Source organism: Sinohyriopsis cumingii, chromosome 8, assembly GCF_028554795.1.
Source record: "Sinohyriopsis cumingii isolate HCF-2022 chromosome 8, ASM2855479v2, whole genome shotgun sequence".
Taxonomy (NCBI): Eukaryota; Metazoa; Mollusca; class Bivalvia; order Unionida; family Unionidae; genus Sinohyriopsis; species Sinohyriopsis cumingii.
Genome location: NC_142968.1, coordinates 66,552,811 through 66,578,070, shown reverse-complemented (window position 1 = coordinate 66,578,070; position 25,260 = coordinate 66,552,811). Strand labels below are relative to the sequence as shown.

Genomic DNA, 25,260 nt, shown 5'->3' with positions numbered 1-25,260 from the left:
GTACTACTTCCATCATTTTGGCAATGCATCTTCCTGTTTGCATTATGTATCTGACAAACTTAATTCAAAACTATGACAGCACAATAAAATGACAGTGCTAAATTCATCAGACTATTTATTTTTAATTAGTATATTATTAAAAAGTTTAATAAATTGACTTTATCTCCTCACAGAAAAGTTGGACGGATTATGGTTACACCAACCACAGGGGCTCATATCATTGCTTACAATTACCTGTCATACATGTACTATATAATAACCATAATAATAATAGTTATTATATAGTACATGTATGACAGATAAATTGTAAGCAACGATATGAGCCCCTTTGACACCAACATTACTGCCACACTATGTAAAATATGATAATTGATGTAAATTTTATCCATTTGATAGTAATAAGTATAAATAATAAAATAATAATGTATAAGATAAGAAAACATACTTACTACACAGGTACTTAGTTAGTATTAGAAGTCCAAGTGAGCGCCAATATCAGAGCGATAAACAACAAGATCTTCACACACAGGAGTTGAACCATGAAATGAAACTTGTTTCATTATCAAAGGAAAAATGCGATTTTGAGTATGATTTGATTGGTTGTTTCAGGCCACCCTGATTTATGTCCAGAGTCTCAGATGCACAAAAAACGGAAGAAAAAAATTGAATGAAAAAACATATATTACGGTTGTATGGCCGTACACTGACGAAAATGAGAAAAAAAAACGTATCAGTTACGGGTAAACCATAGAAGATGACACCAATGTTATCTTAATAAACTGATGAAATGCATTCCTATACTAGCTTGGCATGAAAAGTCCATACAAATACGAAAATAAAGTGTGTATGCATGCTGAATAATGTTTGATTAAGTGGCTTTTACATTTGTTTAACAGTTAAACAAAATGGAAATAAATATGCAAAATATAACATTATCTTGGAACTATGGTGAATTATTCAAAGGAGTTCTGGACATTGGCGTCTGGACAATGTCAGGATTCTTGGTGGACCAGTACATTTCTGTTTTTTTTTAATTTATATGGAAATTTTCACTCTTTTTGACTTTCACACAAATTTATTAAGATTATTTTGGACTAAACATGGTACATGGAATATTGTAAGTTCCCCTCACATTTCCATTTGTAACTTAATAATTATATTATTTGTCAAGCTGCATGATGATGTACGAATTGCAATGGACTCTTTTATCATTTTAGTGCCTTTATCAGTGTCCATCGACAATGGGAACAGTGTCACTGGTGTCAGTGGAGGATCCATAACAATTACCTGTTCTGTGTCAGGCACAGGAACCATAAATGTCGCATGGGTCGATCATCTTAGGAATATTATCAGTAGTGGGCCAAAATACACAATATCTTCATACAATTACAACACTGGAAAAACCAGTTTGACAATCCAGTCACTGAGTACGAATGATGTTGGAAATTACACCTGCCGAGCATCTGACAGTAGTGGTACCCAACTTGAGAGGTCCATATATGTAACAACAGCTAGTAAGGACTTATTTTGTTACCGAATAGCCCATCTCTTTTGATAATATTAATTGTATGCCACTATGGCTTGAAGCAAGGCATCTTGATTTGGTCCTGTCTGTACTGTAAAGCAGGTTTGCAAGATTATATAGGTCTGCTTTGTGTAGACAAATAGCATTTTATAGGTGTATTTATTTACATATCAATATGAACTGGTTATATTTTCAGCCCATATTATAGCTATTCAAAAATATTCTACATAATTTTTACCTGAAAACCTTCTTAGCATGGTTATGAACTATATATACTCAAATATATATATATATATTTACTCAAGATAGAAAAATATAACGCAAGGTAGAAAAATATATACTCAAGGTAGAAAAATATAACTCAAGGTAGAAAAATTTATACTCAAGGTAGATATATGACCATCATTGTCTTTTTTATGCATTTTCAAACCTTTTGATGAAGCCTTTATTTGGCAAAAACCACTTAAAGTTGGCAGTTGAGATCTCGAAGACAAGTTTAGTATGCAGTTATTTAGATCACATAATAAGATTTTTCATGTCAGTAAAGCAATTTTTCAAAAACTTCCTTAAGTTTTAAAAGTGTTTGTCTTAGATATTAGGGACTGTAGTGGTGATATGCAGATTGTTGGCAGTAATCAGTAGAACGAACAACTTAAACTCTGACATGCTGGTGTATTATGCAATGTTAGATAAAGGTCTATGTTGTTTGCAGTTTGACCTAAAGAGTAACCAAGTATATATGGTAACTAGATATATATGGTAACCAAGTATATATGGTATATCATACATTCTTTGACATGATATGTCGTGAAAAACAAGATCTTTTATTTACAAATCATTCTTTATAAGGACATGATTTTCAGTAATAAAAAATAATGAAAAAATAATGTTAGAGCACTTTCTTGACATGACGATACATGCCCATAACCTGAATAAACATTCAAAAGTCAATGCTTAATGCTCTGCGAAAACCAACATCATAGGGCAGTTCATACATTTGATTGTCATAGAACCAATTATGTGGCAAAAGGCATTACAGATGAACTACCAATATATTTAGTGATTTTGTGTACAGTTTTCTTGTACACCAATGTGGAAGAGCTCTTTAAGTTAATTTGCATAGGTGTAAGTACACAAAGTGGAACAAACCAATTTGGTTAAAGTTAAGTAAATGAAAGACATGGAAATAAATTGAAGCAATTATTACTTAATTTCCTTGAAAGAGAATAAATACTCCATCATTGTTAAAAGATTTCTGGCTGGCTTGTGATCAGCAGTAACATTTCTTTGAAGTAAAATTTTATTCCATGTATAAAGTCTAGCACATAACTATTTCTGAAATCAAATAGCATATAAGCAAGATTGTTTAAGAGGCAAAAAATCAAGGCTATGATTTAGGGAAGGATGAGCCATCTGCAAAGTGAGCAGAGTCAAGTAAAACTAAATTTCAGAAGAACTGGTTGACTGAGTTTTTCTGTGTGAAGTGCTGCAGCAAGGAGACACATTTTAGACTTTGCAGAAGCTTTGGAAACACCATATTGATATTTATTTAATTCATTCTGGAGTGTAAAACATACATCAAAACAGTAGTATCATCCAGTCTCTAAGGAGTGCAATTAGATGAACACTAATGATACTTTCATCACCTTAAAACCGGGCTCACTGAACTGTTGAGATCAGCATTCCCTTAAAATCCCTCACTGAACTGTTGAGATCAGCAGTGCATGCATCTAGTTAAACTGAATTAGACTATCCAGTGGATTTTGAGGAACCTGTCAAATACTTATGGAGGGGAGGGAGGACTCATTTTTTGTTTCTTAAACTGATGTGATGGATATAATTAGTTATTTTTTTTCTTCCACGTTCCTTTCACTATTTAGTGGCTGGAAAATTACATTATTAAAGTCTTCAAGGAAAATATCTTTGATTCAAATTTTGAATTTCCAGCCATTTTCTATAGGTTTATATGAATCTTATTGGTACAAAATCACTTTTTGAGTCATGTGCACTGACCCCCATTGCAACTACAAGACACTTTTAAAGTCTAAATCCCTACACATACTCCCTTGGGAGTTTGGCAGGTAATTGGTCTATACATAGGTGTATGCCTGCCTGGGAATAATGTTACACAACTGCCTGATTCCATTTAATTTAGGTACATTGAGGTGGGGATAAAGTGGGGTGGGGGAGAATAGAATGAACATACAGCTATACTAGGTATTCTTATATTCTCAAGTTAGTAACATTTTTAATGTTGGTTTTCTTTTAGTATTGACAGCAGTGATCAATGAGGCAGTACTGTTTGCCAGCGTTGGAGATAACAAAGTAATAAATTGCAGTGTGACAGGTTCATACCAGAGCATAAACTGGTACCTAGGAAATACCCTCGTGTCAAATGGACAGAAATACCAGATAATCCATTCAACCAGTGGCGGTTCAACTCTGTCCAGTCTCACTATATTTAATGTGCAGTACAGTGACGCTACTCTATATGTGTGTCAGGCAGTCAGCTCTATAGATGGTGTTACAATTGTGTCTGACTCTGTTACTCTCTCAGTTGGAGGTAAGATTTCCTTTTTATATATTCAGTTTACAAATTATGATGGTAGACTGAATTTTCCCATCCTGTATATGTTGGGTTTCAAAATTTCAAAATTATAAAGATTTTAATTGTGTTAGATCTTAGTTTACAGAATGAAAATTATACATATATAAGTGAAATTACCCCAAAGAATCAAATTTGAAATGTATTTCTTTATAATATACATTTATGTATGTTACCTTTGAAACACCTTATAGTGTTATATTTATATTATAACTTAACATGCATGTACTGTAATGTTTGAATATTATAAAAAAGTACTTTAACTCTTTACCTGATGCCAGCGTCTTTTAATGCATCTACTCCATTCTCGTGGAAGCAACTCTCAATGCCTGCTGTAAACGGCAGCCATTTTGTGCAGGATTTCATAGCGCCACCATCAGGGAAAACCCCCTATTAGATTCTACATTCAATGGTGTGAACGACCATTATGTCAGATCACAAGGTCACTGCTTAAGATCTGGTTGAAATCTGCTATTTAAAGTAATTGGGTCATATTCTCCACTCTCCAAAATGGAGGCCACGGATTTCGTTCAGTATTTACTTTTCATGACTATGAAAGTGTCATTAACTTAAGTAAAGGCTCTGATGTTGATGTAGGCATCAATTAGTTTTTATAAATTATAAAATTCAGATGATTTAGTGATTTCAGTGTAGCTTTAACAATTTTTCAGTCATGTCGCTATGATGTCTGTATTCCTGTTGAGATTAGAAGTGCCCACTCTATTTCCTTCTTCCAAACCCAATATATCCAGTGGCTTCAGAAATGCAGCTAAAATAAATAAATTCCTTTGTATGAGGGCTTCAAGGTAGATTAGTTCTTAGCTAATTGTGTTACCCTCTTTAAATAGATCATCATCATTATTATTATTATTATTATTATTATTATTATTATTATTATTATTATCATTATTATTATGTCAGTAGTGTCTCTCAAGTCATGTCTCACTAGAAAATTACATGTCAGTAGTATCTCTCAAGTCATGTCTCCCTAGAAAATAACATTATATCAATAGTATCTCTCAAGTCATGTCTCCCTAGAAAATAACATTATATCAATAGTATCTCTCAAGTCATGTCTCCCTAGAAAATGACATTATATCAATAGTATCTCTCAAGTCATGTCTCCCTAGAAAATGACATTATATCAATAGTATCTCTCAAGTCATGTCTATCTAGAAAATGACATTATATCAATAGTATCTCTCAAGTCATGTCTATCTAGAAAATGACATTATATCAATAGTATCTCTCAAGTCATGTCTCCCTAGAAAATGACATTATATCAATAGTATCTCTCAAGTCATGTCTCCCTAGAAAATGACATTATATCAATAGTATCTCTCAAGTCATGTCTCCCTAGAAAATGACATTATATCAATAGTATCTCTCAAGTCATGTCTATCTAGAAAATGACATTATATCAATAGTATCTCTCAAGTCATGTCTCCCTAGAAAATGACATTATATCAATAGTATCTCTCAAGTCATGTCTCCCTAGAAAATGACATTATATCAATAGTATCTCTCAAGTCATGTCTATCTAGAAAATGACATTATATCAATAGTATCTCTCAAGTCATGTCTCCCTAGAAAATAACATTATATCAATAGTATCTCTCAAGTCATGTCTCCCTAGAAAATGACATTATATCAATAGTATCTCTCAAGTCATGTCTCCCTAGAAAATAACATTATATCAATAGTATCTCTCAAGTCATGTCTATTTAGAAAATGATATTATGTCAGTAGTATCTCTCAAGTCATGTCTATTTAGAAAATTACATTATATCAATAGTATCTCTCAAGTCATGTCTATTTAGAAAATGATATTATGTCAGTAGTATCTCTCAAGTCATGTCTATTTAGAAAATTACATTATATCAATAGTATCTCTCGAGTCATGTCTATCTAGAAAATGATATTATGTCAGTAGTATCTCTCAAGTCATGGCTCATTAGAGACTGATATTATGTCCATAGTATCTCCCAATTTGGAGCACAAATGTGTCTGTGTGATCAGCAATTAGTATTTCATAGATATATTTATATCCAGAAGATGAACTAAATCAGGACTTAATCAATTATAATAATAAAATGCTATTCTTTTGTTTTTAGGCATGAGTGGTAATCGTTTCATACATTGATCCTTTTTTGTTTAGCTTTTTTTCTACATACAACTAGGTCATGTCACTCTGCATCTTTGCACATAAATCACAAGATTTCTACCTTTCAGTTTAAATAACAGTTGTAGTGGAGAAGGATTTTGAAATTGATTAACTAGGAACTTGAATATTTTACTTAAAGACCTTTGGTCAGCTTTGAAATTTACCATCAGAACGTCTGTGTTACTTGATCCAAAAAGCATTCTTATATAAATGTTGTTCCAAAAGTTTTTATAAATTGCTGATCTAATAAAGGTATATCTCATTTTCCACCAATAGATTACTGATAATAAGGGACATATGATTAGACTGGGAAGAGATCGTTTAAAAATATTGTCCCCAGTAATGGAGGGCGATATTAAAAAGAAAAAATATCCCCCCCCTGCACACACATATACCAGATGGTCAGTAAAATCAGTAAAACCTCTTTAAAGATCCATGCTTAAGATTTGCATGTGAGTACAAATGAGGGATTGCTTTGGATATGTTTTCTTACTGCTTAGCAACCACATCCAAAGTCAATAGTGACATACTGTTTTTGGGTCATTTCCACATGATTTAAATTTTGCAAGTTTTGTAGCCTGGTGCATATTTAAAAATTGTCTGTGTCTGTGTGCATATGTGTGGGTGAGTGTGTGTGTGTCTGTATGCATGTGTATGTGTGCATGTTTGAGTGTATTTGTGTATGTCTGTGTGTTTGTGATTTGGATTTTTAATATAGCGTTAACAATTTTTAGTCACATTGATATGATGTTGACAGAGTGGCAGTTAATACTGATGTCAAGCACTGAGGCATCATGCTGCAGACACGTAGCATTGTGTCCCACCCAGTCACATTATCCTGACACCAGGCTGACCAGTCCTAACACCAACCTCTTAATGTTGAGCACCTAGCAAGACAGCTGTTGGTACCATTTTTAAAAGTCTATTGTGTGACTTGGCCTTGGTTCGAATCCATGACCTCCTGCATCTGAGGCGGATGCTCTAACCACTAGGCCACTGGAGTGCGCTTATAATATTGCAAACGTCAGAAAAATAAATTGTCCAGATTAGAAATTTGCACAAATTTGACAATGTGAAAATCCTATAGAAAGTGCCTGACCAATGGTAAATGATGCTTCTCATAACCTTATTATTAAATATAATACTGATGATAGGAATAGGGACTTTTATCATGAAGATAATGAGCATAGAAGAATCAGATGCAGAGTGGCATTTTGCTTGTACTGCTTTAATGTCCATTTACCTTTGACACTCAAGGATCAATCCCACCCATCCAACCTTATTAACCCCCACCCATCCAACCTTATCAACTCCCACCCATCCAACCTTATCAACTCTCACCCATCCAGCCTTATCAACTTTCACCCATCCAGCCTTATCAACCCTCACCCATCCAACCTTATCAACCCTCACCCATCCAACCGTATCAACCCACACCCATTCAACCTTATCAACTCCCACCCATCCAACCTTATCAACTTTCACCCATCCAGCCTTATCAACCCTCACCCATCCAACCTTATCAACCCCCACCCATCCAACCTTATCAACCCCCACCCATCCAACCTTTTATGCAGAAAGATTATTAGTTCTTGTGGTCATAGACCAAAAGAGATTATGTGATGGGGGTTTTTCACCATCTGTCATCCAGTGTCCTGTGACACACTTTTTTTTTCCAGTGTCCATTATCCAGTGTTGGTTATCACAATTTATTGCAATTCTTCCAAATCAGTTGGGAGGGTTCTCATGAAACTCCACAAACACATTCATTGTAAGGTCTAGTTGTAAATGAAAATGGTGTCCATCAGACATACTCTTGGCATCTAGTATGACCACAGTGGGGATCTGAGCTGTTGAAAATTTTGTTATTATTATTCATTCCTGAACCAATGGTCTATGCGAGCAATTAGAGATAGTCTTTTTAGTTTGCCTATATATATAACAGTTATGTCCCTTTTTTGTTTCTTTTCCTTTTTTTGTTAGCACAAGATTAACACATCAGGTAAATGCTAATACAGCTGTGCTTGAAGTTTGATAATTTTGTCATGTAGGTTTAGATGATACTGTTTTATTATAAAATTATTGGTGAGACTTACCATAAAATAAGGTAACAAAGAGTACATATGACTTTCATCAAATGCCTTACTTCTGTTGACCTCTATGGTTAAATGAGACAAACAGGAAGTTATTTATTACCCATGATGCTTAATTGAAACATGAGTAACAATTCATTAGTTTAGACTGTTGCATAGAAGAGAAATGTAGAATAGTTTATGTATGGACATTTTCTGGTCTGTATGTTAGACTTTTAATAATTAATAAATAATTAGTAAATAACCTTTAAATAACTTTCATAACATATACAATCATATTTGTTTCAATGTGAATGTCATTGTGACAGACGATATAGAAAAAGTTGATAATTTTGACATTTATTCAAATTCGTCAGAATGTGTTTGATGCACACTGTAGTATAACTAAAAATAGATTGTTACAAAATTCTTTCACTTATTTGTAATAGATTTAGATTGTGCATACATTTCTGATTCATGGATCAGGAAAAGAAAAAAGAATCTGGTCAATTTCTCTTGCGTATACATAATAATTACTCCTCTTAAGATTATTGTCAGATATATCCTATATTTTACTTTTAGCTGACCAAAATGACCAAGTACCACAGAACAAATAAATAATATATTTACACAAGTAATTGTCTTGAGACATAGGAATTATTTTTCTGACAGTAACAGCTTTGTTGTTTAGGTCTCTTTTTGTGAAGTCTTGCTTCTTCTGTCACATATATATGCTTTGAATGAAACTATATTACTGTTTATCATATAGTTAGTAGAGTTTTCCTATAAGTTTGGGTATAGTGTTTTGCTTTTTATATCACAATGTGTTACATATCACTTTATGATTCTCATTGGTCCAAAAAGGCCTATGAAATTATTGTGCATTATTCTCCTTAATGATTGGCTGCAACTGTGGGAAACCTTTTTAACCCCACCTTCTGGAATTTTTTGTTTTCAATGAACATTTTGTTCACCATTTTTCAGTTTGACTCATGAAAGGGAATTGGGGAAAAATGGTTTTGTCTGTCTGAAATATGGTGAATTTACCCCCACAGGGCTTTGTTATGTCAAGTATAACAATATCATCATATGACAAATGGAGTAAAATCCCAAGACAAGAACAAGAAGAAGAAGTAAAACTAAGGGTATTGCTCATTGGATAGTGGGAGTGTAGGGTGGGGATGGAGGGGGCGGTAATTCCTGTAACATCAAATCCACCCTATCATACAACAGTAGTTTAAATGTTAACTTACAGAAGTAAATAAACTCACATCTGTTCACAGAAGAATGCAGACATAGACCAGTCACCCAACTGACAAAACTTTATGGCATATTTAATATGTGATGCAAATCTGACTCATTAAGAAATTTGTTTATCACATCTTCTGTACAGTCTAATGATCAAAATCAAATAGTGCAAATATCTGGTCACAAATACATTACAGTTAATATGTGAATTTCTGCATCCAGTAATCTTCTTTTCACATAAATAGCACAACACTGTAATGTTTAGTTGTGAAAGTGACATTTTAGAGTGAACTCTAACCAGTACTGTATACTGTTTCAAACAATGTGACATCACAAGCATTGGACATTCTGTGTTGAAAAATGATTTTGTCTTTATAAAATGTTCTGTTTATTTGGATGGACACTTGTTCTTTGATTGATAGTTTGTCAAAAAAGTGCAATCTGCTTGTACTAGTTCAGCTTTGTTTGGGACTATTTTGTATGCACAACAATTGAAAGGTGCAGCACCGGTCTCAAATGGGTAATGATTTGGTACAGTAATACTGTATCCCCAAAGTTTGTACCCTAAAATTCCAGGACTCTGTACAGTATTACTGTATCCCTAAAGTTTGTACCCTAAAATTCCAGGACTGAGAGTTCAATATTACTGTATCCACATAGTATGTACCCTAACATGCCAGGACTTCAGGTGTCATACGTGAATTTTGATGAGTTCTATGGCTTCATTAAAAAAAAGTAGTTCACTGCAAACCATATTTCATGATTCACTGACTTTGGTTACATTTTGTAAGTAAAATTTATTTCTCAAACACTGTTCATGTCATAATGATCAGAATAAATAATATGTTAGTATCACACCTTTACAACACAGAATGGTCACTGTGACCCACATTTTACATTGACTGGCCTTGGTTAATGTTTTGTATTTAGCTCATGACCACATGCTTTCTGCACCTTGTATACATACTGTTAAACATGGAATAATGAAACTTAGGGAGGGGATGCATCATGATGAGTACTACACCCTCATCACAAAGTAGGTCACTATGACCAATGAATCATATTTAACTGTCTTTTATATACTGCCTTGCCTTGAATCTTAAAACTTTGTGTGGTGATGCATCCTGATGAGAACAACTCATTAGCTATGGCAGGTCACATTTGGTGCTTCAATGACAGATGTATTTGATGTTTGCTAAAATCATGTACTTGTTGACATGCATCTCAGTTCCACACCCTTACAACAAAATGAGCTCATCTTTCACTGGCTTTAGTTTGTTTCTGTGCTTATCTAACATGCCCTATCATTGATGTTCTACCTGGAATTGTGAAGTTTTGTTAGAAATATTGCCAATTTGGTCACTTGACTTTTTTTTAATGGTACAGTTGATGATCTGCCATAAGATATGGCTCCCATCGCTAAAACGACACCTTTAGGATACAACTTCTCAAAAGGCATGTTAGCCATATTTGACAGAAAATGTTCCTCAGATAGAGGCCTTTTAAGTTTATACAAATGATGCCTATTCATTTTGCTATGAAATATTTCCCATGAAAACTTGGAAACTTGAAAACAACTTCTCAAAAAATACTTTACCAAACTTAACAACTTGTCATCCTGATATTGATAGCTTTACATTTTTACACAAAAGATGTTGATCTGCCATCAGTTACCATGGTTACTGTTACTAAAGAGAGAAAATCCTGTAATCAGCTTCTCAAAAACACTCAAAAGAAATTTACCAATTTTAATGGAAGTATCCTGGCATAAATAGTTTTCAGAATTATTTGAACAGTTGTTTGAACAGTGTTGATCAGCCATCAGTTATGTGTGATGTTTCTAAAAGTCTGCATATTCTTTAAGCAACTTTTTCTCAAATACCACTCAGAAGGATTTGACCAAATTTAAAAGAAAGCTCTCTGAGTCAGACATGTTTCATACTTTTACAAATGATGCAGATTTGCCACTGAAGTTTGCCATAGCATAAAAATGAAAACCTTTAAATTCCTTCTCAAAAACTGCTCTCCAGAATTTAACCAATTTTTAATGAAAAGCTTTGTCACACAGAGGTTTTTCGCATGTGTACCCGTTATGCCTATATCTACCATGAAACATGATCACTGTTGCCAAAAATATAAAAATGATTATTAAAAGTCTTCCCAAAAACCACTCAATAGTATTCAACCAAACTTGAAATGAAACATTTAGCATCAAAGGCTTTTAATTTTACAAAACTTGCAATCTGCCATCAACCATTACAGTGGCCTAAGTTTTTAGAGCATCTGCGTCAGATGCATGAGGTTGCCAGTTCTAACCCAAACCAAGTCATACCAAAGTGGTACTAGCAGTTACCATGCTTGGTGCTCAGTATTAAAAGGTTAGTGTTAGGATTTGTCAGCCTGGAGTCAGGATAATGTGACTGGGTTGGACATCATGCTACATGTCTGTTGTGCGATGCTGCATTTCTAGACATCATTATAAACTGCCACACTGCAGATATCATAACAACAGGACTAAAATTGTTAAAGCTACTTTAAAAATCTAAATCACACACACACACATACACACACACAAACACACACACACTCTGCCATCAGATATGGCTGCCGTTACTTTAAATAGAGAATAATTTAAATGACTTCTTTTTAAAAATAATGCTCAAAAGAATTTGACCAAATTTGATGGAAAGACATGCTGGCATAAAGGTCTTTCACATTTGCATAAATGATGCCAATATGCCATCAAAAATGGCTGCTGTTACAAAAAACAGAAAAACCTTTGAAAAGTTATTTCAAAAACTGCTCAAAAGATTTGAGCAAATTTAACATAAAACATGCTAAATTTTAGGCCTAACATTATATACAAATGTTGTTGATCTTCTACCCAATGTAGCCACCATTACTTAAAAAGTAAAAATATTTAAATACGCTTTATTTCAAAAAGATGCTCATCAGAATTTGACCACTTTTTGGCTGAACTTTTAAAATCCTGGCCTTTCAGTATTGGATACATAATGCTGATTTATCATCACATTTGGATGAAGATAGACAAATAGATAATACAATCAACAACATCAGAAGAAATTTCTTCAGAAAGCATCCTACTGATCCAGATTTTGTGTTGATTTGGTCATATTTGACTGTCTTGCAGATGTCAGTCAGGAGAGCAATCCTAGGTCTGCTTGGGCCTCTTGTCATCAATTCATTAAAATAATTCTGCTTTGATATGATAGAAAATATTATTCTGGTTTATTGTTTTATGAGGTTTTTTACCCTGTTGCAAGGCGCTAAAATTTATTGACTAATTGATTTCCTGTGTGATAATTAACATTTTGAATGACTGCAGGTGATCACTACAAAACTTTGTAGAATCGGGCTGTGTAGTTTCTGATTACATTCTAGACCTTGTCAAGACTGCTGGCATAAACTTCACATGCTAAACATTTTGGCATCCATGTACATGTACATTTTTATGTACTTTTTAGGGTAAATGAGAGGCAGACAACAGGGAATCTCTTGTTTAGAAATTCAGATTTCAGTATTTAAATGATGGACACACTTGATAATATTTTCTTACATTTTCCATATTAAATCCATTTTGGTCAGTATATGAAGTTGACATGAAAATACATTCTTATTTTTACATTTCAGCAAGACCACTTGTAACTATTGGCCTTACAACCTTGTCTGGATTCTCAGGACAGGATATCAGAGTTAACTGTACAGTAACCAGTCCTGAATCTGTCACAGTCACTTGGTATGTCAATAACACAGCCCTCACCAATGCTGTTACCTCTCCGAGCAGCCGATTTTTGTGGCAGAACTCTTTAGTTCCCAGTTTGACCATCTCAAGAGCAGTTGTGTCAGATACAGGCATGTACAGGTGTCAGGCACAAAACAGCTATGGGACTGGTTCAGATACAGTTCAACTTACAGTAGAAGGTTTGTATCTTTTTTGTGTTGTAAGTACAAGGAAGAAATAAGAAATAGAACTTGTGGGTTCTTTCTATGATCTTCATTTGCAGATAAGGATGCATAGGAAAAATCAATTGTAAAGCACAGACAGTGATTTTCAATTTTGGACATTGTCATTATTTTCATTAATTGTTAAGATTTTGCTTCAGATCGTTGTCTTTAAAGTTCTAAAAATTTTCAACAACTGTTATGTGCCATGTGCAGGCAAGAAGACAGTGTTACATAAAAAGAAGACTGCTCTGGTGGCCTAGTGGTTCGATTATCTGTCTCAGATGAGGGACGTCATGGGTTTGAACACCTGCTGAGTCAGTGCTAGCATCTGCCTTGCTAGGTGCTCAGCAACAAGAGGTTAAGTTATGTATTAGGACTGGTCAGCCTGGTGTCAGGATAATGTATTTTATTTAATTTCTTGTGCATATTTGACTGTGGGTCATACAAAACAGGGCTTGAAATGCCAGTCATGTTCATTGAATTCATTTCTAGTTTTGAAAGATCTAAATAAATTTTTTTTTAAAAAAATACATAACTACTTGCAGTACATTAAAAATACTAATTATGCATTCATCCATTTTTCTCCAAGCAATTATGCTAATATTGATGTTTTTTTTCTTTTCTTTTTCAGTTAATCCAGCATTATGTAAGTTTGACAGATTTACAATACCAAGAGCTCAGCCTGAAATGATTTTGTTGTAAATGCTTGAAATGTGATATTGTGGTGCTCTACATACATAGACAATAAACCAAGCTTTGGATTCCAAATTATGTCTCATAACAAATTTAAAAGAGACCAGCCTGTTCCTGGCATAATTCTAAACCACTCCAGTGGAAAGCAGGTCACAATGATCTTATTTTATACAAGTGACCTTATTATTAAAGTTAACACTATTTAATATTTTTGTCTTCCTGATGGAGCTGCAGTATCTTGGTGGTTAGTTTGCTGGACTTGTGACCATGACTCAGAAAGTTCAAGTCCCACCACTGGTCAGTGGCCATAGTGGGTTTCTTAGCAAGGCACTTTGCTATGCTTGCTTCAGCATGCTATTACTTTGATGTGCTGATGTGCTCTAAAACACCATGAGTAACATGAGTACACAATAAAATGTTTATTGCAATAATATAAAGTGTCCAAGGAAAATATGATAGCATGGTGCAGATGACATAGTTAAGGTGGCAAAACTGTCAATGTAAATAAGATTATCACATTGGTTTTGAACTGCTATGACTTATGTACTTCAGTTTTCCTTTGTCCCAAATTTGGATGGTGGGATAAGTGTCCCCTGCCCTTGGTATCCTAGGTGTAACATTGATGCTGTGTTTATGAACTTGGTTAAAGCTCTTGGTACATCATTTATAACCTTCCCAGGTGAAAATTGGTCACAGTAGCATACTTTTCTTACATGAATATGACCTTGTTTACTGGTTAAAATAGAACATAAATGTTTTGTTCTCCTGATAAATCTCTAGGTACATACATGGTATTTACATGGTACTTTAATATTCAGACTGTTTCTTGTGCATCACAGTGCCCCTCCAACAAGGAAAAGTAGTCCATAGTGACCTATTTTTATTATACTAAGACATTATATAAAAACTGGCAGGCATGCAAGCTAGGTTGCCTTTCTGGCAAGGGTTGCTATTCATCCTGTAATTGGGAAATTTTTAGGCAGTGGAACGTGTCCTGGTGATGAAATGGGGCATATACTTATTTCTGAAAGCTCCTTATATAATTTTAATTATAATGTTCTTTTTTTTGAAAAGTCATTGAAAAAAATTTCTAATGTCAATTTTGTCAAACCTTTATTTGCACATTTGTTTAAGTTCTTTACAATTTATAAGAGAATATTATACAGTATTGCTTATTTTTAAAAATGTAAGTTGATACATACAAGAGAGTCAAAACTTCTCTGAAAAATGAATTGATACAGTTTTTAAAAGAAAAACACTTTACTGGCCTGATTCTTCATTTAACAGCTATAAAACATTACTAATCACACCGATCCAAGCACAAACACTCTTTTCTTTGTTTTACCTTTTCCTTCAGCCATCTTACTTTTAAATTTTATAAACGGATTTTAACAAATTTATTTCTTGTTTTCTTGTAAAAGAAGATTTGTTAGAATTTCACTTTAAAACTAGTCATTGTAATGTTCTTTCACATTTTACCTAATTGGCTCTATCAATAAATTTCAGAATTTCCTAGACTGATTTTGGAATATAGAATATCAGTAAAAGGTGGTGCACTAGAAACTTTCCTGTCAGTCTTTTGAACATTTTGCTTTTTAATGCTTTTCTTTTTGGCAGAATTTACCCTCACAATATTGCACACACATTTTGCCTAATCCTGCTTCACAAATTCTGCAGAAATATGTTACATATAGAAGTCTTTCATTAACTTTAATCATGTGGTTTATTAAGTGTTTGCTGTTGCAGTTACAAATTTGCCCTATTCATCAATGCATATTAGACTTTAAAGAGTAAGCCATATTGACTACATGTATGCTGGCTTGTTCTTATGATTTGTCAATGAACAATTTAAATATCACATCATTTTATTGCTCATAGCATGCTTCTAAATTTATCATTTTGAATTTTGCCTGGGAAACCCTGCAGCCAGAAAGAAATGGGTCTCTTTAAATAATTTAAACACAGCTTATCCAAGTGATCACAAAGGGGTGTAGAGGCATGGATCTTTTGTGATTTAGACAAGTAAGGCTATCCTTTGAAAGTTCTTTGAATGCTGTCCTTTGACCAAACTATCAAAATAGTTGCAACTGACTACCCCCACCCCACTCACCACACATACAAACGCACAAAACTTGTTTGAACCATTTATTAGAAGAACTGTACATGTCACATGCATAAAGTTTGAAACCATGTGACAGTCTGATAAAGTCTATTTCAATTTAAATTGTCCAGGAATCTGCAGTACTTGCTGCAGTTCAGAATAAATCCAGATTCCCTGCTTTGAGTCATTGCTAGTCATTGTAGCCCTTTAAAATAAGTTCTCCTTTAATTTTTAGCCAGCTTTTACCCAAGTAATTCTTCATTGTTGTATGCCAGTTTTGCAAATTGTTTTGTATATTTCTATATATAGGTGATGGCGCAAGTTCAGCATTCGTACAGGGAATTGGAAATGCTCCTAGCATAACAGTTGCCAGCACTTGCTATCGTGCTAATGTTTCCACAACCATTACTCTAGATTGTACATATTCAAGTGGCTTGGGACCCCTTCAGGGAGTTCGATGGTTCTTTAATGGGCAACTCATCATTTTCTCAAATAATTTCCATTATGTTAATGGAGATGCCAGCAAACCTGATCTCACAATATCCGGCGTCACTCCCAGTGATGAAGGAATGTATCAGTGTGAGCTGACAAATTCTGCAGGATCGACAAATAGTTCTTTTATCACACTTGATGTATTGTTGGAGAGTAAGGTTACCTCATTTCTCCTATTGTATATCTATATTTGCATCTATATATTGTATATGTATATTGTATGTATATATTACATGTATATAGTGTATGTGTATATTGCATGTATGTATCTATGTGTATATTATTTGTATATATTGTATTTCTATATTGCATGTATATATTGTATGTGTATCTTGCATATTTATACCACAAATACATTACTTGTGTAGCATTATATACTTTCAGTTACTTAACCATACCCATAATTGATTATATAATTGAAGTCATATATATATATATATATATATATATATATATATATATATATATATATATATATATATATATATATATATATATATATATATATATATATATATATATATATATATTCTTTTGAGCTTTTCCATTACATTTCTTTTTCTTCATCATTCACCATATATTTTGGGACCTATGATCATGCATTAGCAATACAATAATTATTTGTCTGTCTTACTTTTCTCAATTATAGTATAAATTATTTCTTTTTCAGATAGACCTAGTCTGGAAAAAAATAATTGTTGAACTGTATATCCCTGCTTTCTTTTTATTTTTTGGCAAATAGAGTGAAATTCCATGAGAGATTTAAGCAGAGTACATTCTTATGTAAATGATTCAAATTCAAGTTTGAAATATGTTATACCAGTTAGATTTAAAAAGGTTACATGTTTAACATGACAAAAAAATGAACAATGTGCATGGGTAAAATGATGCATTTTCGGAATATATATCTGGGGTGTAGCTAGGCAATGTTCATTATAGGTACTGTCATGGTGGGTGGGGTTGGGCTTACTTTAAAACTTAAACATAATTTGATTTTGTTGCATTATGTATTGTGCATGTGTGTGTATTCCTGGTGTATATGTGCATATCCTCATCAGGTATTTCATTTTTTATAAAAATAGAAGTTGCATCAAGTACAGATACTATATTAATCTGTATTTGATGTGTATTGGACTATGACCAGCATACATCTAAATCTGCCATTATTCATTGCATCACATTTTAAACTGTTTCAAGTTATAAATACATTTAACAGCATGGACTCTGATCAGCCTATCCATTATTTGATGGAAGATATAGTTCTTTGCTATTCAAAGTTGTCTGCATATTTCACACTAGTTGATATAATTTACTAGGATCCAATTTAAACATTTATGAGCCATTTCTAAATTTTAATGCAAGAATTTTTCCCCTGCAGTATTGAATTTTTCACTGCTTTGTAATGCCAACGTCATCTGTATATGAACATTCACTGTACCAGTGTCATGCATATATGGGCATTCACTGTACCAATGCCATGCATATATGGGCATTCACTGTACCAGTGCCATGCATATATGGACATTCACTGTACCAGTGCCATGCATATATGGGCATTCACTGTACCAGTCTCATGCATATGTGGACATTCACTGTATCAGTGTCATGAATATATGGGCATTCACTGTATCAGTGTCATGCATATATGGACATTCACTCTACCAGTGTCATGCATATATGGACATTCACTCTACCAGTGTCATGCATATGTGAACATTCACTGTAGATATTAAGGAATCTGTCTCCATGTTCACTTAAAAACTCTATATTCTCTTCCATATGATGAGATTTAAAAATATATATTGTTAGTTTTTCTGATTGATAAAATCTGTGCTAAATATCCAGTAAAAAATTACTATTAAAATAAAGTCATTATATTTACATTCATTTGAATGGTTGTTTGCTTTATAATTTTGGTATAAGATTGATAGATAGCTTCAAATTTGAGGAATTCATCAACTCCCAAATTTCCAGGAACATAATTCCATTTTGTATGATGCTGAAAGTTTGTTTCTGTATTGTTTCCCATAATCTCTTTTGCCAGCAAAATGTTTGATACTGTAAATTATTAAATGCAAGGCATCAACAACAACAAAAATCTCCAATTGTGGGAGATTGTGAGCATTTTTGTGAAACTGGAGACAGCCATCTTATAGAATAATGTATGCTGTTTCTAGCATGATTTAAGTAGCTGCAGAACTGCTGCAGTATTCAACCATTAATAATTTTCCATCACTTTTCAGCATGCAAAGCATTTTCTTGGGTCATGGAAATTTGTACAGCACTGACCAATTATTTATATATTTAGATATTTACTAATGGACAACATCTTTTAGTACAATGGTTAAGTACTAAACACACTTACTTTTTAACAAATAGCATATCTTGCTTTATTAAAGGTGGTTATGTGTCTTGGCATATCTTGCTTTATTAAAGGTGGTTATGTGTCTTGGCCCTATATTCTTTATGGAATACTAACAAATCATTCAACCTGTTCTTTTTCAGGTGGTGTAATGTATACATGTATAATAATTAAGAAAAATCTATAATGATAATTAAGAGAAATAATTCTTGGGAAAAATATGCAATTTAGTATGCATGAAGACAATACAGTTATCACTGTTAGTTGTGTATTTTTTTGTATTGTTATACAAATTGTATGTTTGTTTCATGAATTTTTAGTGCCGATTTCCTTCCCAACCACGACAAAAAACAAAGTGTCCCTCAACACTTTCATACTCAAAGTTGTCATGACTTCATAAAGTCCCCATTATTTGCACCAACACAATGTGCAGAACTTGAAAATAAATGTTTTCAATTAATATTTCCCAATAAGTTTTTTTCCTGTTGAAGTTACTATTGAACTTGATCAGAACTATGATTGTTTCAAAACATCATTGTTGTAGCTTGTCATCCTCTGCCCCTCCCCCACTCAATAATGCTGGGAGATATTGCTATGTCTGTCTGACCATAAACATGTTAATTTCCAGACCTTCACTCTCAAACCATTAAAGGTAGCACTCTGAAACTTTGTACATACATGTATATTGTTCCAGTGGTCCAGAAAATGTGTACACATAATGTACCAGTGGTCCAAAAACTTTGTACACATTGTTCCATTGGTCCAGAAAATGTGTACACCTAATTTACCAGAAGACATTATGGAAATTTCTACTTTCCCTTGTCCATTCATCTGTTAGCACATTTTTGTTATCACTGCTTCTCCTAAACTACTGAAAGGACTGCCTTGAAATTTTACACACATAAAGGACTGTTCTGAAATTTAATACATACATTCATCCCATTGTCTAGTTGGACCTAAAGAAAATAGTGGTAGTCTGAGGTCCAATATGAACACTACATCAACTATCTTGAAAACATTGTGCTACTGCTACTCCTGAAATAAAAGTTGTATTGACATAGGCTTTTGGTCCATAATGAAAATGATGTCATGCAGACATCTAGTTCCCATTAAAAGACTAGTCGTATGATGTCTAGCTGCTGATAACATGGGGGTTGTCACCAGATTGTGCCTTGTAATGTCTAGCATGTCCTGTATGACTTCCACATTGGCCATATTGTGAATCTTGTTATGGCTGCTCCTCCTGGATGGTTGGTTGTATCACCATGGAGATTTTACTTCTTATGATGTCTAGTTAATAAAAATGGGGTTGTTAGGACATATAGTAAGGACACCACAGTGGCCGTCTTGGATATCATGTTGCCAGTACTCCTGAATGAATGGCCACATCAGTGTGGGATTTTCATTAAAGCAGCCATCTTGAAAATCTTGTTATTGTTAATCCTCCAAAACGGAAAGTCAAATCAATATGGGTTTTACTGGTAGGCTTCTTACAAGTCTTGTTGGTCCTAAATTAAGATAAAAATTAAAATAGTGCTGATCTGATATCCATTAAGACCACCATGGCGTAGCCTTCTTAAATTTCTTGTTATCGCTACTTCTCTTAAATGGAAAGCCAATTTGACATGGAGTTTTGATCACAAGAGATCATATGGTTTGAAATGAAATTGATGCAAACTGACCATCAATATGGTTTCTACATTGGCCATCATGACAATATTGCTGTTTGTACACCTAAATGGATGATCCAGTACGTCAACACAGCAGCTAATCTAAAACTCTTGTTATCATTGAAGAATATGAGAGATGGCAGTTGAAAGGAAGAAATAGTCTTATCTTGAATTCCTGGAAATTCTTTTCACCCAGTAGAGCATCTGTCCCTACAAAGAATACTTCTTCTTTTCATTCATTTGTTCGTTCGTTCGTTCATGCATTCATTCATTGATTCATCCATCCTTCCGTCCATCCAGCCATCAATTTTTTTGTTTTGAGATGCAAACTCCACGACCATTTGATGAAATTTGGTACATTGGTTGTAACGATATGTCTTATGCTATTAACAATTCTTCAGGTTTTAATATTTGTAACATTTTCATCCATTTCTTTATCCATCTGTCATTCATCTGAAGCTTAGCTCAAAAAACATTCAAAATATCTATATGAAACATTTACACATATATGGTTTGTGGCCCAGATATATTAAATTTAGTATATATATTTGACTAGTGGTCCAAATAAATGAAGCTTTGTCCATATATTACACTGGTGGTCAAGATAGTGAGATGACTAGTAGTCCAATTATATGAAATTTGACACACATTTTAAACTAGTGGTCCAAATATTTTAAATTTGGTACACATATTAGACTAGTGGTCCAGATAAATGAAGCTTGGTTCATATATTACACCGGTGCATGCATGGTCCAAATAGTGAAATGACTGGTGGTCCAATTATATGAAATTTGGCTCCCATATTAGACTAGTGGTCCTACTATTTTAAATTCAGTACTCATATTAGACTAGTTATCCATGTATCTGAAATTTGGTACATGTATTAGACTAGTGGTCCAGATATATGAAGCATGGTTCACATATTAGGCTAGTGGTCCAAATATCTTAAATATGGTACACATATTATTGGCACAATTCTTCATTAAATTTAATGTTTCATCAGTTTCGTTTGTCCATGAATCCATTATCCACATTTTAGTCCCTGGGACAAAACTCCAGGTCTCTCTTTAATTTGGTACATTTATTTAAGTATTATGAAAACTAAGAATGATGAAGTACTTTTCTAGAAGTCTTTACGTGACCATGGAACTATGGTAATATATCATCTCTAGATGACCTTATACTGTTATATACCATATAAACTTGCTTATAAGTCGAGTCAAATTGCAAACACCAAAGATCCTAATCTGCCATTATATTATGTGCCTGCAGATCAGGGTCTGTGTTGTTTGTTCTACTGATTACTCCAAGAAAACAGGACATAACCCAGATTTGCTGGTGCATTATGTGATGGCAGATCTGGATCTATGCAGTTTGCAGCTGTACTTGTCTAATAAGCAAGTATATGTGGTACTGATAATGCTTATCATTGTAATTCATAACTGCTAAAAGTTGGAACAATTGTTTGCCAGATAATAGATTCACCTCAAATGTAATGAAGAAAAAACATTAATGCCTTTGAAATTAACGTCATAAAACTCTCATCGAAAGAATAAACTTCTCTCTAGGCCTGTCCAAAAATACTCTATAAATTAATGGTAATAATCTGTTTTGTTTTGCAGCTCCTCCAATAATTTCAGTCTTACAACAATCATATCAAGTGGATGAAGGGAAATCTGTGACGCTGAATGTTATTGTGAACTCTGCTGCCACTGTAAGTTGGACTCGCAATGGAGGTATCATAATCCCTGGTCAGAGTGGTTACAATTTGTTCTCTGCAAACTCTCCTAATTTGGTAATATTCAGTGCGAGTGTCTCTCATGCTGGTACATACATCTTCACTGCATCAAACACTGGAGGATCATCCCAAAGTCCTCCCATCACTCTGTCAGTGACAGGTAAGTTAAAGTTCTTGAAATCCCATTACATCACTTTTAGATTGTTTTCATGTTAGCAATTTTCACTGATATTTTGGTTGCCACGACAACAAATTTAAAGAATACATAGAAAATCACCCACCTGTTTAGTAACTTTGTCTGCTGTTTTGTCAGAGTTATGTCCACAATTCAAGCATAAACAAATTTGTTGTTTTGCAAAAGAACAAGAGATAATAGCCATTAAAGTTAATTTACCACATCAGTCTGGATTGGGCTGGTTTTATTCTAGATATTTTGATCTCAGGGGTGGAACTTTTCTTTTAATGCTGTTACATGCCTTGTTTGTTCTAAAGATTGCTCCTAAGAAACTGCACAGAACCAGATCTGCTGGCATGATGGCAGTGCTGGGTCAGTGCAGTTTGCAGTTGGACTTGACTTATAAGCGAAAGTATATACGGTAACATTGAACTTAAATCACCTCAGTATAGTGTGATTCCATCATAATGTGACTTTTTTTTATGACTGTATTTTTTATAGTAACCATAGCTTAGTATTATTTGACTTCATTTATAATGCAGCATACTAGTATGTATCCTTAGTTGTCTGCAGCATGATGCCCCATTGCTAGACATCACTATAAACTGCCACACTGCAGACATTGTTGCAATATGACTGAAAAATTGTTAAAGCTATGTTAAAAATCCAAATCACACACACATGCACTCCTCAATGTTATTATAGCTTAAGAAAATAATACAGGAAAAGAAGACTTAATTGCTTAAATTAATTTGATAAAATCCATAAATATTTAAATTTAAAATGAATATGCTTTCTTATATTCCTACATATGTTTTATCATATTTTCCAGTGTGGTGCCTATGATGATGAATATTTCTGTCATTCATCATGTGACCACTGTCTTTCATCATATGACTGTTGCAGTCATAGTGCACAGAATCTGGCAAAAACTTTCCATCATCTTTTGAACATTCATTCACAATCAGGGTTAGGTAAAACGAAAGCAATATAATATCCTAAAATATGCAGTACTTGAAGTTATTGTCCTGTAAAAAAGAACACTGTGGACGGATCAATCTAGTTATAAGTACAGATTCTTTGGTCTAGTGTTGCCTCAAAAAGGCATTGTTATAGTTGTAACTAATTTTTTATTAAGGGAAAATCATTTTTATATCAGTGTTGAATTAAAGATATGAGTAATTGAGACCCATTTTGACAAGTTTGCATTGCCATTTTAACAAGTTTGCAAGAGACCCATTTTGACATGTTTGCAAGAGATACCCATTTTGACAAGTTTGCAAGAGAAACTTATTTTGACAAGCTTGCAAGAGAGACCCATTCTGGAAAGTTTGCAAGAGAAACTTATTTTGACAAGCTTGCAAGAGATGCCCATTTTGACAAGTTTGCAAGAGAAACTTATTTTGACAAGCTTGCAAGAGATACCCATTTTGACAAGTTTGCAAGAGAAACTTATTTTGACAAGCTTGCAAGAGATACCCATTCTGGCAAGTTTGCAAAAGAGCATTACTAGGCATCAGTGTCTATAAAGTTTGCACAAATGATTCCAATTTAAGCCACTGTCAATTATGACATTTTAAAATAGGAAAACTTAACATTACATTGTCTTAGCCTGTTTAGTTAATTTTAATCCAATTTACAGAGAGCATTTATTCTGTAATTAGGGTCTTCCCAGTTTTACAAATGCTGCTAATCCAATACCATATTTGACCAATGTATACATGTATATCATAACAGCTTTAAAAATCCTCTCAAAAATGTGCTCAAATTTATTCTTATTTTTGAAAAAACAACCAAATAGGAATGTGTTTAATGTATTTTTGTACATGATACAAGAAATATGGCCAATGTTACAAAAAGTATTCAAGATATTTTGAAGTCCAAAACAGAACTGTAACATTATTCATTATTAAATAAATATGTGATGCGAATAATTGTACATATGTCTATGTGCTGATATATTTGAAGTTGTTTATATACTATAATTATAGACCTTTGTTGAGGAAATTATTTAAATAATAATAATAATAATAATAATAATAATAATCATAATCATTATAATAATGTTAATAATAATAATAAAGACTTTATTTAAAGAGGGGGACATAATTAGTTGCATGGGACTAATCCTCCTTGTGGCCCTCTATTATATGCATCTTTACATCCAGAATATATCTACATAGTCTCTCTCTCTCTCTCTCTCACACACACACACACACACACACACACACACACACACACACACACACACATTGATAACAAGTTATATGTATATATGGACATAATAAACAGAAATGTAAATGAACATTCTCCATGCTAGGTACATGTACATTGCGTATATAAATACAAATGTAGTGACACAACAAAGTTGAAGGTTAGTGAATTTAGGAAGTTGTAGTAATCAGTGTTAATAACTTTGTACTGACCAATGTAAAAGAGGTGCTGAACA

The 25,260-nt window shown here is 33.5% G+C and overlaps 1 protein-coding gene across 1 annotated transcript in view; it reads left to right on the top strand.

The window, feature by feature from the left end:
• Positions 1 to 25,260, top strand: part of LOC149793724 (hemicentin-1-like) — a 204,284-nt gene that overhangs the window by 78,871 nt on the left and 100,153 nt on the right. The window contains exon 11 of the mRNA XM_089969043.1: positions 22,521 to 22,796. Within this exon, the coding sequence (XP_089825169.1) occupies positions 22,521 to 22,796 (276 nt within the window). The remainder of the gene's footprint in view (positions 1 to 22,520; positions 22,797 to 25,260) is intronic.